The sequence below is a fragment of the Sebastes umbrosus genome, chromosome 23, assembly GCF_015220745.1.
Source record: "Sebastes umbrosus isolate fSebUmb1 chromosome 23, fSebUmb1.pri, whole genome shotgun sequence".
Classification (NCBI taxonomy): Eukaryota; Metazoa; Chordata; class Actinopteri; order Perciformes; family Sebastidae; genus Sebastes; species Sebastes umbrosus.
Window position 1 is genome coordinate 14,961,557 of NC_051291.1, and position 17,120 is coordinate 14,978,676.

General features: G+C 42.3%; 1 protein-coding gene across 2 annotated transcripts in view; it reads left to right on the top strand.

Annotated features, from left to right (window-relative positions):
- plxna4 (plexin A4) overlaps nucleotides 1-17,120 on the top strand; it is a 288,054-nt gene that overhangs the window by 261,573 nt on the left and 9,361 nt on the right. For both annotated transcript variants that reach the window (XM_037759850.1, XM_037759849.1), the window contains exons 26-29: nucleotides 2,356-2,459; nucleotides 5,248-5,347; nucleotides 8,618-8,808; nucleotides 12,986-13,155. In XM_037759850.1, the coding sequence (XP_037615778.1) occupies nucleotides 2,356-2,459; nucleotides 5,248-5,347; nucleotides 8,618-8,808; nucleotides 12,986-13,155 (565 nt within the window). The remainder of the gene's footprint in view (nucleotides 1-2,355; nucleotides 2,460-5,247; nucleotides 5,348-8,617; nucleotides 8,809-12,985; nucleotides 13,156-17,120) is intronic.

The following is a 17,120-nucleotide window of genomic DNA, read 5'->3' on the forward strand; positions in this document are numbered from 1 at the left end:
GTTCCTACTGAGCGGCGGCCACTGGATTTGGGAATCGAAGTAATCTCAGTTTGCTCCGGTTTCACACCAAGTTTATTCTTTTATTTATTCCTTTCTTTTTTCCCTCGTCCCTTCATGTGTGTACGGAGCCTCGGCTGGAGACTGGCGCTCATTTGCATCTTTATGGGAAGATGTACTGTATAGACAGAAAACAACAGGAGAATATTTATTTCCCGCACATTTTTTTTCCAGACTGCTAACACAATTCTGGTCGATCCTCCGAAGACGGGCCTCATCATGCGCCACAGTGATTGCCGCTTTGTTTTGCAGTTTGTGATCAGAATAGGAGATGACAGTGGCCGACACGAGAGGGAAGCACAGCGAGGAGCACAGACACAATAACGTATTCATAAACTCTGCAGAAAGAATAGAGGCATCATCTGCTTGTTTGTTTTTGAGATTTCTTTTTCCACTTATGATAATGTTGCTGGTTTCTATCAAAGCTCTTTGTTTTGTTTTGTGCTGAGGGTTGCACAGATGTGGGGAAGCCTGGTGTGTATGTAATGTAGATGTAATTTGATTGTAAGGTCATGTAAACGCCATCCTGTTGTTTAAATGAAAGACACTGTCATGTGCACTGGAAGTTACTTGTTAAAAAGTATGGAAATGAGGTGATCTGCAGTCGCTTTCTGTTTGCAGCTTTCTACTTTCTCCACATCCCGTTGCCGTGGATATGAGTCTGGTGTGCTTCTAGCAAAGCTCCCAGCAATAACAATAAGAACAGCCAGGCAGGGGGGCTTAGAGCAGTGGATGTGGGTTTGAGAAGAGGAGAGCAGGGACCAATATAGAGCGGAGCATAAGGGCTGGTGCTGCAGATGGAAAAAAGAAGTGCACAAGCCCTGGGCATGAAGCCGTAATCACACCCATCGATCGCACCAGCAAAAGAGATGGAAAGGAGTTAAGAGGGAGAGCTTGATTCTAAAAAGAGTAGAGTGGGTGATTAATTTAACTCGCCTGTTGTTACTATCTCTCACGTGTGCCATTTCTCTTTTGCTTCTACATTGCTTTGTCTTTCTCTTCTACTCCTACCATTTTTTATTTATTTTTTTTTTTACCTCTTTTTGATTCTATTCAGGCTTTTCATGACAATGTGAGATGACTGTTCTGAAGAAAGCAAAGAAAAGCCTCAGTAGATGAAGATGGAGATAGTGACAACTAGTTTTCTGGCAGACTGATTGTGATGGTTTCTTCTTTTTTTGCTAATGCTTTTTCTGGTGTTGATGTAGTTCATGTTTTCATCTAACAATTACAAACTAAGGTTACAAAATAACCTTTTTTAATCCCTGAAGAGAATTAGATTGCTACACATGCAGCCAGTATACATGATGTGAATTACAAGGTACAGATGCCTGCAGTTAAAACTAGTGTCATCAGAACTTTTCAACCTGTTCTTAGTCCCAGTTACACAATATAATTTCCAACCAACTGTTTATCCGTCTTAACTGTTGCTGTGGTAAAAAACAGAAGTGGAAAATGTCCTGTTTCTTGTTCCAAAGGCATATCAGTACGCCAAACGTCATGGCAAGATTTTGCGATATCGCGTTAACACAAATTTGTTTTATTGCCACTAATTTCTTTAATGCAATCGATCTTCCGGAGGTTGTAGCGGGCTCAGTTTTAAAGCTAGAGTGAAGATACTGGTATCATGGTACCACGTCATACTAGCTTGTCGGGAAGGAGGTTAAATAACACTCCAAACTTGCGCTAAATTTTGGCGAGGAAACACTGTCATGGCCATTTTCAAAGGGGTCCCTTGACCTTTGACCTCAATATATGTGAATGAAAATGGGTTCTATGGGTACCCACGAGTCTCCCCTTTACAGACATGCCCACTTTATGATAATCACATGCAGTTTGGGGCAAGTCATAGTCAAGTCAGCACACTGACACACTGACAGACGTTGTTGCCTGTTGGGCTGCAGTTTGCCATGTTATGATTTGAGCATATTTTTTATGCTAAATGCAGTACCTGTGAGGGTTTCTGGAAAATATTTGTCATTGTTTTGGGTTGGTAATTCATTTCCAATAATAATTATATACATACATTTGCATAAAGCAAGCATATTTGTCCACTCCCATGTTGATAAGAGTATTAAATACTAGAGAAATTTCCTTTTTAAGGTACATTTTGAACAGATAAAAAATGTGTGATTAATCGCGATTAATCATGGACAATCATGCGATTGATCAATATTTAATATTTTAATCGATTGACAGCCCTAGTAAAAAGTAAATATTGTCAAAGCAGAAGTGTTGTGTGAATATAGTTGGTGATATCCTGATCTTTTTCTCTTTTTTTCACCCTTGCAATTGCAGAATGGCGTCAGGGTCGAGGACAGCGCATGATCCTGCAGGATGAAGACGTCACCACGAAGATCGAAGGTGACTGGAAGAGACTGAACATGCTGTACCACTATGCGGTATGTCTATGACTGTATATTCTAAAACGTGGATCAAACTCATTATATTGCCCAAAAAAATAAGCACCCCAATATTTTACCTGTTAAAGAACTTGAATCAAGGTATGTTTGGGGTCCATGTTTATCTATGGTTGGAAGTTTTTATAAATCATTACCATTGACCATTACATTTTTTAGTAAAATTTCAAAGTCGTTGGAGTTTGAGGTTTTAGAAGTACAAAGGGTTTGTAAAGTTTTAGATTTCACAGAGAAAGGAGTAATAGAAAAGAATGATTGCCATCTACAGAGACATCCTCTGGAGCTTATAATGGATAGATTACATCTTTTATTTGAAGGCATTCACATCAAGGTACAGTTGTTTTCATCTCATTTTCGCAACAAACGTACACAAACACAATGCCGAAACACGTCTCTGACACATTAAGGAAAAGAAAATGATACCAAGCACAAGATGCTGATATTTAACCATTCTACCTCAATCTATAATATATATGTCTGTCCTCTCAACTCCCCCTCCACATCCTCCTCTAAAGCTGTGTGACCTGATGATCTGCACTAAGCTCTAAAACCATCGAATGGACAATTCAGTCAAAGTACTTTTCCAGCCATTTAGTTGTGCAAGTTCTCAGCTGACGGAGACACCCCTCACACACACACACCACGACCACAACTTATCTGTCAGGTGAAGGGGAATGAGGCGGGGCGAGGCAGGGAACTGACCAACAACAGAGACACTTGGAAGTAATCCCCTGTGTGTAGAGAGGGGGGAGAGGGGCTCGAGATAAAATCTGATGTGGCGGCCAAGTGTTGTCTTCTTTGTGAAATGGATTAGCGTTGGCATAGATTTCATGCACAGAATAGACACATCAGTGGTCACAGACACACACAAGGTACAGTATGCAAAGTTTATAGCACAAGGTAAGGGATAAACACATTAACGACAAATGCCTTTATGCCGTGTCGGACAAACTATCTGCAGGTGTTTTGAGCCTCATGAGTAGCGACTGTCCGTCCAGCCAACCACAATGAGACTGGATAGAAACACAGGACAGCTTTGTCAACATGGTGTTAATAATTCAAGCAGCTAAGCAAGCAGCCACTGTCCCCCCTCCAAGTGCAGTTTGCGCCGTGCCTAAATTAAATGTCAGCATCAGCGAGTGTCAACAGGCTTGGAGTACGAGGCGAGGGTGGAATGGATTAGGGAGCTGATTTGAATCCGAGATAAGATAATGAAGACAGAAGTTAATTCATTTTTTCAGGCCGGGGAATAAGGGCGCCTTATCCTTGACAGACCGGAGAAAAAAAAGAAACACTCCCATCCACTCAAATTTTGTCAGGAGGCTACGCAAAGAGCAAGGAAGGGAGGGGGACGCCACAAACACAGTCAGTCAAGGGCGTCTAGAATTCTATACTTTTCCACTCGTATTTCTACAACTTTATTTCATTGAAATGTTAAATCTATGAATCATTTTGTAGGAGATCTTGTCGCTTTCCTAATCAAATCCATTGATGCACTGTATTGATTGGTGCCACTTCTGGCAACCAGATGTGCTGCTGTATTTGGTCTTGAGATGCCCTCCAGATAGGATTTATTCATATTTGTATTATTAGAAGCTAATATGAGCAACCAGACAGACTCAATAGAATCATGTGCTCTCCTTTATCAGATTGATCTGGTTTGATCTCCCACTAAACCCGCTCATTCTGCCTTCAGTTACAGTGTGGCAGCTTGCGTCACCGGTTTCTTGTTCAGGAAAACGTCACTTAAAGCAAACATTTGGCATTTGCCATATCAGATCTTTCCATCCCATAAATGAGACATTTCTCTCGTCCTCTTCCTCTTTGCTCCCCTTTCTGTCTTTATCCTCTCCTCCAATCGTTATTTCCCAGAATACCACTCCTCCTTTTCATTGTGCTCGTTGTATATCCATTCAACATATAAGAGCAGTGATCAGGGAGCATGCTTAAGGGTGCAGGAGAGTTGGGGGCGGGGGGGTCCGCAGTCCCACAAAGGAATCACAAGATCTGCCCCGTGGGCCTCCTGCTTACAATAATATAAACATAATATGCATACGGAGCAGATTGGGTGACTGGGTGACATAATGATACAATCTTAATAAGGCACACACACACACACGTATACACACAAAAGGCCCCTGGTCCTTATTCCCAGTCCCATCCACCCACACCATGATAGAGATCACTTCAATTAACCCTGCCCTACCCTGCAGCACGAGTAGCCAGATTATGCAGAATAGGGGTATAGTGTGTGTGGGTGGGTGTGTATGTGTGGGTGTGTGTGTGGGCACGGCTGGGACCGAGTACATCCCAGTTGTGTTAATTGAAACCTGTTTGGCTGACTGGGGAAGGAGGAGCGCCCGATTGACTCATTTACACACACTTATTTACACATAGACCAACACGGACACACACACACACGCACTGCTTGATTCTTCACACATTCATACACACACTCAAACACACACACTAGCCAACCCTAGAGGAAAGGTATTATTGAATAGAGACTGTGGGATATCCCCTCTGCTCTGCTAAACTCTCTCCCTCCCCCTGTCACTCATCATATGAATGTGTGGGCTGAATGGAGCTCATAAGGGTAATAAGATATTCTCTTGTTTATCCAAATGAAACCAGAATAGATGGAGGGAAATATAGAAAATGACACCAACACAGTGATCTATTGGTTTTCTGATTGTGTTAGAAATCTACAAAATGGCTTTTGTTTTGAGGAGTCATTTGCATAATACATGTTTGTGTGTCTGTTTTTCAGGTACCTGATAATTCAGTAATGGCCCTGGTTCCCAAACAAGTCACAGCCTACAATTCAGTAAACAACTCCACTGTGTCTCGGACTTCTGCGAGTAAATATGGTAAGCCGACCTGTTTGTGTACATCTTCAAGTTTCAGTAGTATCTGTGTCAGAGAACCTAAGACCAGGTGCACTGGTAGACACCAGTTTTGGATGAAGTACTCACAACGTTTAAGTAAAAGTAGTAATACCACAGTGTAAAAATACTCAAGTAAAAGTCCTGCATTCAACATCTTAGATGAGTAAAAGTGCAAAAGTATTTATCTAAATATACTTAAAGTATCAGAAGTAAAAGTACTCATTAATATGCAGAATGGCCTATGTCAGAATAATATATATTATATTATTGGATTATAATTATTGCTGTATTCTTGTATGTATCACATTAATACTGCAGCTGGTTATGGTGTAGCAAATTTTAAATACTTAACTGCTGGGCAGCTTAATCTACAAGAATATATCATAATTTATTAGTTGATTTAGATTATTAATACAAATTATAAATATGTAAAGTAACTAAAGTTCTCAGATAAATGTAGTGCAGTAAAAAGTACAATATTTCCCTATGAGTTTTAGTGAAGAAGAAGTATAAAGTAGCAAAATGGAAATACTTAAGTAAAGCACAAGTACCCCAAAATTGTATTTAAGTGTAGTACTTGAGTAAATGTAGTTAGCTACATACATGACTAGTAGAAACTACATGTATGATCCTTATATATGCAAAAATACAGTATATAATATATATATAATAATAATATGAGGAGTAATTTAAGTCAATCAAATCACAAAAATATCAAATATGTGGCTAAAAAATACAATATTATTTGAGGAAGTCCAGGGTGAAAGCTGTGTGATCCTGCAGCAGTTGGATGCTCCCACCTGAGAGAGGATATCTGGTGACGAGCATCCACAGGACCCTGCATGACAACTCTGACAGACCCAGGGAGACAAGACACAATTTCAGAGTAGTTGAAAGGATTTCTAAAACATAACAAGAGACCAAATAGACTTTTCATCTCTTGTTCTGGCCTCTTGAGACTCCAAAGTGCGTCCTCTCATCCTCTCGTATGCCAGTGTTTTTTTTTCTCCCGCCTGTCCGTCTGCTCCGCGTCTCCTTGAACCTGAGAAACCATCAAGTTAGTTGCTGATCAAAGGGCCGGCCTCGCTGGCCACAAACACTTCAGACACATCAAATGTGCTGCCACATTATTAGCATCGCCTCATCTCCATACGGCCTCACCTCGCGTCTCCGGCTCCAAATTAGACCAGATAGGACAAGGTGAGAGGAGCAACAGAGAAGGGAGGGAGGAGGACAGGAATATCTCCTTTTTTTTTTTTTTTTAAGGGATTGACTTCAAAAGCAAGTGTGATCCACTTTACAACTGGTGTGGTACTTGAGAGTGACTTTGAACTCTCCGTGAGTACAATGGCCAGATAGTGAAGAAAGAGACAAGGCTGAATTTAATATAGCTGCTGAAGAGGGGAAGGGAAGGTGGAGCAGGAGAGAAAGTTGTGGAGAAAGTAGAGAGATTAAGACAAAATACTGTGTAACATGAGTCAGACAGAGGGGAGAAACTTCTGGGTCTTTGATGTAATGTTTCCATCAAAAAAAGCACAAAGAGACCCTGACTCTGCATCACCCTCAGCTTTCTAACTTCTTGAATAAATCATTAACACAAGATGAATGTACTACCCACTCTTACTTTTCTATGAGGCCGTTCACATGCAGCGTTTTTTTGCGCCCTCAAATCCATTGTTGTCAATGTAGACATGCGGCAGGAACGCTCAAATGCGGGAGTGACGCTGTCACGATGCACAAGCGTTCCCAAGCACATATTTTTCAGGGCGTGACGGCTGCGCCCCGAGATATAAATAGTTCAACTTTTGGAACGCTGCTCCGCATGCCATATGATGAGGAACAACCAATCACAGCCGGCAGATATATTTTTTACTTCCGTAAATATCAGTCTACAGTAAATAGTTACGTTTTAGTTTAGTCAGCGAGGCTTACTGCTAAATTACCGCAACTTCATCATCGCAGCACGCAGGTTTAAGTTGCTTAGTAACGGCAGGAGCACAACCTCTCAAGCACCTTGGATGAAAGGAGGCACGGCTTGCATTTTCCACGCGGTTTTAGATGCTACATGTGAACAGCGCCTAAAAAGACCCAGCTCACACCGTATTGTACCCACACAACCTCGAAAACAGCACAATTAGTGTCACACGTGTCCAATGTCCTTGATAAAATATAAGTAATACAAGTCGTGCAGAGACACAGGTCTTGTAACAAAGCTACAGTTAAATAGAGACAAGCGTTTTCAGTTGATAATACTGTAATTAAATTTGAGCAGTGACACACACAGACAAACACACACATTCTCTGTATCCGATGTCTCCAGCTGTCTCTTCTTCTCTGAACTCTCTCCCCCGTTCACTCCTCCCGCTTTTCTCTCTGGACAGATTGATTTCTGTCACGGTGAAAAACACTCTTTTTTTTTCCCACTCTTCTCTCTAAACCGCACCCACTGATCAATTTTTTTTCACACTGTGTAAACATTCATTGAGCCATGTGTTTGGAAATGTCATCGCCAATCCAACCATTGGGTGGGCCATACATATTTCATCTCGTCTGACACCTGTTCGATTTTGTGTCAGCCGCCGATGCCGCGTCTTGTCCCTCGGAGAAGAAGCCATGAAAAATTAACCATGCACACTTTCTAAAAGTTTTATATCCAATTTCCCAGACCTGTAAATTGGAAGCCACAAGCCCAACAAACTGTATTCTGTTGCTGACATGCCGGTTATGGCTTTCCATGCCTCTTTGGTGAAGCGACAGATTCGGGTTTTTTTTTGTAGTATTTCTTGTCTTGTGTTTGTGCTGCCTAAGTCTGATTGTTGTTTTTTGTTAGATTTCTTTTCTTCTTGTTTACTTAACACTCTCTGCCCTGATTAAGGTTTAAATGTGTCTTTCATCTCTGATGCTGGCAGGGAAAACCCAACAAAATCCAGCTTTTTATTTTCAACATACAGTTTACAGATCTTTATAGGTGTACATAAATGCTAATGAGGTAAATTCACAATATATATCATAGTAAGAAGTTACAAACAAATGGAAGCTTAGCTGATGCTAGAAGAAATGCCCATTGACTACGTATCCTACATGTTTTAATCGGAAAATGCTCCATTCGGAATAAGGCCTAATTCAGAACATCCAAACACAATATGCTGTTTACATGACCTGTATCCAATTCAGAATAATGGTGGAATAATAGTGTGCATAGTCATTGTGTTTTTCAGTACTACATGAACTAATGTACGCTTTTCTTCACAGAGAACATGATCAAATACACTGGAAGCCCCGACAGCCTGCGCTCCCGTACTCCTATGATCACTCCCGACCTGGAGAGCGGGGTCAAAGTCTGGCACCTGGTGAAGAACCACGAGCACGGAGACCAGAAGGAGGGCGACCGCGGCAGCAAGATGGTCTCTGAGATCTACCTGACACGACTTCTGGCTACCAAGGTGAGCCATCATGTTGTCATTTATTTCTCATGCTACACTCGCTCTTTATTTGGATCTGTTACATTCTTCAGGGCATCTGATTTAAAAGCCACTCTCCCAACAGTTGAATTTTTAACTACTGTATGTGAAAATTATCATTTTTCTTGAAGCAGTTCAGCAGGTGAAAGGCTAAAAGGTCACTATAACCTTCACCCTGCGTTACCATGACTCAGAAAACCCTCACTTTATTTAAATATTCATACTTACTTTGGATGAGTCATCTCAGTGGGAAATATTATTCAAATGTATTCCTCTATCCCCTCAGGTGAGAAAGAGAAAATAGATATTTCTGTTTGTTTTCTCATTTCGTTGCTGTTGCGTCGACGCGGCAGCATATCAAAAAGGGTAAAAGAAGAAAAGATCCATGAAGCCAGCGAAAGAGTTTCTGTAATAAAAAAAAAATTATCGGGCAAAAATAGAAATGACTATAAAATGAGTCTCTTTGAATGTGCCTTCTGACGATGCCCTCCAGAAAAAAAAGCAGTTAATTTGGTTTGGAGGGAAATGTGACTTTGATCCAACAGCTGAATGCAAATTTCCAATCCACTCCCAAATCACCTTCTCTCCCGCTCTATCAGACACAGACGGAGGCACACAGAGAAAGTAAAACATAAAGAGAGGCTGCGATCTGAAAATGTTCAGACTGTAATTTTTTGATTCAGGAACATTTCAGTTTGTTTTTGATCCCCTGCCTGCTTTTGTTTAGCAGTTCACATAGAAAACATCAACTCAGTTCTGTGTATGTAATGTAAATGCACAGTGGCAGGAGTCTGAAGCGGAGTGCCTCACACACACACAGTGAACACAGTTAACAGGCAGAGAAAGAAGAAGCAGGTAAATAGAAATTCATGAATGTCTTGCATTATTATTCAAGAACAAGACTCGGTCAATGCTGAGTGTATGACTGGACCGTCAGTCTGCAAATTTGTGGCTAAATTGTTAAACAAATAGTCAGTGATCATGTCTAGAATGTTAAATCCAGCGGTACATGTCCACCAGGTCTGGCGAGGACACTAGGGTCCCTGGTTTCCTTCTCGCCGTTTCAAACAGGAAACAACATGGCAGCCTGCTCGTAAACTTTCTGTTATTCCGTCTAAACAATCCACCAAAATCTACTTCTGAAAATATTTTAAGCAAGAAGTAAGCTATGTTACTGCTGAATCTCGTTTAATTTTAGAACTAGATCGCCTAGTTTCACAGCTTGGGCCATGTTTTGTGAGCCGGACGCATCGTGCTGAACGGGCTTATTTGTATAAAGGACTGTTCCCTGCCTTTTCATTTTGAAAGAGCAACAGCCAATGGGGAAACTCCATCACTCGGCCGACCAATCGTGTAACTTCATCACTGTCAGTCACTCAGTGACAGACTTTTACATTTGTAGATCGACCACACGGATGCAGTTAAACGTTACTGAACATGGGAGGGAATGTAGTGAAACACAGACATCACAGGCAAATCAGACAATGTGACAACAACTAAATACTTCCCTCTGTTTCTGCTTTGGAGAACTAATGACTGTGCAGATGTTCGGGCAGATGAGCACAATCAGGTGATCAATTAAAGCAGATGACTGAGACAGTGACAACATGAGGGCAGGAGAGGTACGACAGTGTTTGTGAAGCAGGAAGTGATGAGCAACACATGAAGGAAACTAATAAACAAACAAACTGCCGAATAGCAGGTAGGAGCAGGTAGGAGCAGCTGTCACCGCGACACGTACTATACTGTATAGTCCTCCGCACACATGCGCACGTCACCTCTCGGCTCTCGGCGTCCGTGAGCCGCTCTATTTCCCCGCCATTATCCCATTCCAGAGTACAGGAAGGTGGTTTCTGACTGCAGACAGCACATCATCTTTCCAGATGGATTGTTTTTGTGGAATAACCAGTTTATCTTGGCCGGCCATCTCTCTTGGTGAGAAATGATTGGGCAGACAGGCAGCGTAATTGACTGCGTTTGGCTTTCACCTTGCCAATAAATACCTCTCCCTGGCAACGCCGCTGACGTCTCTCATATTAGCTCCATCAGTGTCACTCTGACGGAGTGCGGGTACAGGGCGTGTTCATGTGTGTGGAGGGGCACTGGGAAGGATTGCATTTTCCCTCCTCACTCGTACACTCAAGAGAGTGTGTGTGTCCGTCTCTCCGTCATGCATCCTCCTTCTTCATCGCTCTATTTCTGTTTCGGCGCCGTCCCCAACGGTCTGATTGTTTGCTTTCCTCTCATTTCAATGTGGAGGCAGATGGCATCAAAACATCCAGATGACACATTGTGTTTAGAGTGCCGTCTAATGACAGGGTAGATGGTCGTGGAGGGGGGTGTGTGTTGGCAGTTTCATCTCCACCAGGGAACAAGAGAACCCCGTGATGATGACAGTGTTGATGCAAAGGTCCCCCCTTGAGATTGAGGATGACGTAAAATGTCACAGTCTCAGCACTTGTAGGCATGCACACACAACAATGTTCGGTCTTCCCTCGCCAGCTAATGCAGACTGTCACTTGGAAGGCACGTGGGTTTGATATAGAGATATGTAATTCCGTCTTCATAGAAAAACGATAAGCTGTCGGGAATGTGGGCCACATTAGAATTATAGCCGTGATTGTCGGGACTAACAGGATTCTCTCTTCCCACTCTTCTTCTACCTCTCTTGACTCCGTGATTCGGTCACCCGCTCCAACCCAAATTGGATTTTTATTTGCCAGTGCCTGTACACACCTCATCTGCCACACTCAATGGCCTCCTTTTCCTGATAGGAAACCTCTGTCGTTTCATTTCCATCCCTCGCTCTCGCCTTTCCCCGTGCATCCCATCAGCTCATTCTTTACAAGAGGATTAGATTCTCTCACTCTGTGTCTCTGCTCTCTCTTCTCCTCCTCCTCCTTAAAGTCGCCAACATTAAATCAAATTAGGGTCAATGGTGCAGTGTGGGAGCTAATCCGGCAGCACAAAGAGGCTTAGGAGATGCGCCTCCTGTTCCCAGATATTATTAAAAGTCAGCTGTGAAATAACAATTTCCCCCATCAAAGCTGCAAGCAGATTTAGGGGCCAGGTCTGTGAGATAGGAGTCAGACACATAAACATCGGAGCTCGCACTGCACAACTCATAAACTCACACGTGAACAAATACACACAAGTTTAAACCAATCTGTCTGTCAACTTTAGGTATCGGTATGTTGCAAAATGTAATAGTCAGTGACGATCTAATTCACTGGTTCTTTGTGTCCCATTCAATATAGATACTGGCTTAACATGGATAACAATAACATACGTTTTCATATTCCATATAAGTCACTGTTATTGGTTTTGTTATTGCATCTCTTGTTACTTCCTGTACAACAGAGGAAACTAAAATAGAAAGAGGAATGCCTTTCTAGAGCAACACATTTGAAAATGGGCTCTCAACTAGTGATTATCACCTGTAATATCATTTAATTAGGGCTGTCAAAGTTAACGCGATAATAATGTGTTAACGCAAAATTGTTTTAACACCACTAATTTCTTTAACGCTTCAAAGTAGTCAATCTTTCGGAAGTTGTAGCGGGCTCAGCTTTACGGCTAGAGGGAAGATGCTGATATCATATGAAACTAGAAAACTTAAGGAATCCATTGTACCATGTTGCGAAGTAGGCTAAATAACGCTCCAAACTTGCACTAGATCTTGGTGAGGAAACACTGTCATGGCTATTTTCAAAGGGGTCCCTTGACCTCTGACCTCAAGATATGTGAATGAAAATGGGTTCTATGGGTACCCACGAGTCTCCTCTTTACAGACATGCCCACTTTATGCTAATCACATGCAGTTTGGGGCAAGTCATAGTCAAGACAACACACTGACAGCTGTTGTTGCCTGTTGGACTTGAGTTTGCCATGTTATGATTTGAGCATATTTTTTATGCTAAATACAGTACCTGTGAGGGTTTTTGGACAATATTTGTCAGTGTTTTGTGTTGTTAATTGATTTCTAATAATAAATAAATACATAAAGCAGCATTTTTTTCCCACTCCCACGTTGATAAGAGTATTTAATACTTGACAAATCTCCCTTTAAGAGATTGCGGTTAATCGCAATTAAGTATTTTAATCGATTGACAGCCCTAAATTTAATATGTTTTCCATCTCTCCTTTCTCTCCTCTGCAGGGTACGTTACAGAAGTTTGTGGATGACCTGTTTGAGACCATCTTCAGCACGGCCCATCGAGGCAGCGCCCTGCCGCTGGCCATCAAGTACATGTTTGACTTCCTGGACGAGCAGGCCGACAAACACAACATCCACGACCCGCATGTCCGACACACATGGAAGAGCAACTGGTGAGTTGAGCACTTTTAGCATCTGAATCTGCACACAGACATAGTGGGCTCGGGTCGGGAACGTTTCAGAAACTGGTGAGGCAGTTCCTTGGATCTTTGACGGACACAAAATTAGTTTGATTATTTGTACATCAGTGTGGCGCCTTTGGCTCCATTCATGGCCCTTTCTCTCTGCACTGCAGACACAATCAGTACATTTTGGCACATTTCACATGGCATTGCCCCGGTATTGCCCCGTGTCAGTGCCAAGCTTCACCACACGCCTCTTCCCTTCCTAATATCCATTAACCACAGGGGCATGTAATCTTCATTAAAGCCAACCACAAGGGGCTAATCCAATTGGCTGCCAAGACTCTCCATCTATTATCACGGATAACTGGGCCAAAAAACGGCTGTCACTGTGGAAATCTCCTTAGTGACAAATGTTCGCTCCCAGGTGAAGGAAGTACACCTCTAAATTAATATCTGCTGATTAATTTAGACCACAGTGACCTCTGTGAGCCCACCTTAAGAGGGTCGGTAGGGGTTAAATAACCAACAGTGCACCAGAATGCAGTGAGGAGAGAAAAAGGTGAAGAAAGGGAAGTGAACTCAGTGGGAGTTAAACGCACACTAATATCTCATTAGCCTCCTGGCCTCTGCCAAGATCCCAGCATGCATCACTCAGCCGTGGGCTCAGGGGAACCATGGAGATGGGAGGATAAAATTGATGTGCATCAAGGGACAACTAGAGAGGTGGAGGGAAGAATGGACAGGGAGAGGCTAAAGAAAGGGGAGAACTATTATTTACTTTACACTATGGTCCTAATTTTGGACCTTTTTCCTGCATCTGCGTTATTGGTGCCATTTGCAGAGTGTGTTAAGTGTTTTCTGAGAGCGCAACGGGTCGCTTTTTACATTAGACTTTTAATGGAATGGGCTCTCACTAGAGGGGCTGTGAATGAATAGCAATTTATCATAACACACCATCACAAAAAGCCACTTAGATTGCACACAACAGTTTGTGCCGATGCCACCATAGATATCTTCTCTGTGTGGGATGTGCATATGCCTCCTCTCACTTCTCACCGAGTGTGTGCTTACCAGTAACCTTTAATCGTCTCAAAGGAGAGTGCAATGTTGGCTGCAACAAAAGCCTTTTTTTTGTCTGATGGTAGAGAATAATAATGCCAGTCCCATGTCGGGCACCTGTCCCATTAAACCTACCAGGCCCGTCGTCATCATACACGCCATTAACTTCAACCCATCAGAGCAGCCAGAGCCCCTACACCCCCACTACTACCCCCACCTCCCCTTCAGGGTTTCCCTGCCATCAGAGCTCCACTGTACATCCTCTGATGTAGCTCGTATGATAGATTATCTCTCAGCCTGTAGCGCTTCACATATTGTTACAAGTTTGCTTCTTGTGTCATTGTCATATATCATATTATGATATCTGTAAATTATCTTTTAAATATTATTAGAAGCTTTATGAAGGACAGATTTGATTTGCATAACCCATACAGGAATTAGACTCGGGACAGATGTTTAATATGTGTAATATCTGATAACGATGTGGAAATGTATTACATTTCTACAATAGCTGATAGAAAATAGTTGTATTGGCATCATTCCTGCTTGCTTTCAGAGCTGGCTATTTCCATTGATTCTGTACAACACCCACACACTCTTAAGACCTGAAAGAGACCTAAAAGATGGTCTGCAGGATTTATTCTAGCCCAGGAAATTATCTGTGACCCCTTACAGTCCAAGGTCATCCCACACAGTGTAGTGATAACGATAGCACTAACACTACACCTGCCTATGCCTTTTGAATTTCATTCAAGCTATCTTGTGTATATTAAGGTTGTTTGATGTTGTTGTTGTGTGTCTGTGAATTGTGCAAGTTGAAATTCAGTTAGTTGTTTCTGCATTGTGTTACAGAGCTGTAATGTGTATTGGTTTGTGTGTACAGTAAGTGTGGTGCACGCATGAGTCACTGGCTCCAAGAGCATCTCCAGATGGTATCTTTTGGATTAGTGGCAGTGTGTCAGCGTCTCCTCTCATCCTCACTCTTCTGTATTTGGTGTCTGTGCGAGTCTCTGTCTGCGCCGCGTGTTTGTCATGTCGCGATGCAACAGACAGAATTTTAATTATTGTGCAAAGCTGGCTCATCCTTTTTCTGCACGCAGATAACCACCTATCTGCTGTCATACCTCAATCCCAGCCCACTCAGATTGCTAATGGCATCACTGGGACTTTGAGGGTCGAGCTAATTATGTGGAATCTGTCAAGTTGTGCGGTGGTGGGTAATTTACAGAAAGTTTTCAATCACTTTTTAAGCCCTTTGTCTGGAGATACAGCTTGCTCAGTAAAGGATGAAAGGTTGTGCCTTTTTTGCCTGTTGGAACAATGCCCGGTCAGGTCACCTTTATAAAGCTGTTAATTCAAACCTTAGATCGCTGCATGGTAAAGGTCAGGCTCGGTCAGTTCCCTGCCTGTGCTGCAATGCCTCGATTGGGATGCCCCGGATCACAACATCTGTGACCCGAGCAACTTCATTAGGCCTGACTGCAGGAACGGGACAACAAATCCCACAACTGTAGGTTCAGAGGCTCGCTGGCTCTGTGTGCCAGAAGTGTCAGTCAGTGCAAACTGTAAGAGACAGTTAGACGTGCTACTGAAGGACTGCAGGGAGACTCTGTTGGTGTGGATGTACTTGTGTGTTCCTTTTGTTGTTGTCATTTGCAGTATAGTGCCTGTCAAAGTATTTAGAAGTAGGCCTGGTAAATAGAGCGTAGAGTAGTGTGGTTGTTTTTACTTCTTGACAGTTAGAGGAGATGAATATTAGCAGAGTTGATTTTAAATGGGCCAAATACCGCATTAGTACTACTTCTTTGAACTGGACAATGTACTCTGATCCATTAAAGAGATTTGCCTATACCAAACACTATATAGTAAATAAAGCTACCGTACGATCTGTTGCTTATTATCAAACGCTTCCTATTCGAGTAGCAGGTAAATACTTTTCTTAAATCAGTTTGAATTTACAGCATTTTGTAATCTGAGCAGGGAAATAGTCTTTAAATAAAAGGGCTTCTTCGGACTCCGCCGGCGTAATTCCTCTAGGATAATAGATGCCCTTGATGTTGGCAGCTGATATTTAACCTAATCTCTGACCAAAAGGACCCATCATGGCCATCCTTGAGATTCTTTAAACTACTCAGCGTGAATTAACTGCTGAAATATTATGTGCTTTGCCCTATTTTCAACACAATAGATAATATGGAGATGTTATTACGGACAAAGTCATGTGGGGAACCTCATCATGTTGGTGTCCACTGCGCTATTGAAGCAGCACATACCTCAAAGCACAGGGCAGCTGGGGCAGATTGACAACAATCAAGGCGGCACAGCAGCGGTGTTAATATCCCTTTGATCCCCGCACCTAATCCCACTAGATACTTTGCTTAGATTAATTTTGAAGTCATAATGCAGTTTTTCCTTCCTCCGAGTCCAAATCCTCTTTTGTTAGATTGTACATCTGAATGGCTTTGTGGGTGGTTGTGCCACCGGGATAAATGCTTAGTGGGATGGTAGGGGAGCACCGGTTGTATTTAAATGATTGCATTTCAGTTTTTTTTTTTTTTTCCCCCCCTCATCCTTTGATATTGTGCCACACAGAGGAACTCCTATGCAGGTTAGACTGCAGTGTCCTTCCTGTTTGATTTTTGCCACATCAGCTAAAAGCACACAGCCCAGAGAATAGTAAAGATACAGAGATCCAAGTAACACTCAGCTCTTTCTTAATACCACCTGAGCCCTTTCGCTGCAGCGCACAGATAAAGCCGGGCCCTATATCTATTCATTTTGGCAGAAACAAGCCCAGCGAATAAACAGACTTGTATATTTTTATTATTCTGGACAGGCACAAAATAGGACCCACTTGCACAAACAAGGCAATATGAACTGTGTCACTGTGCGGC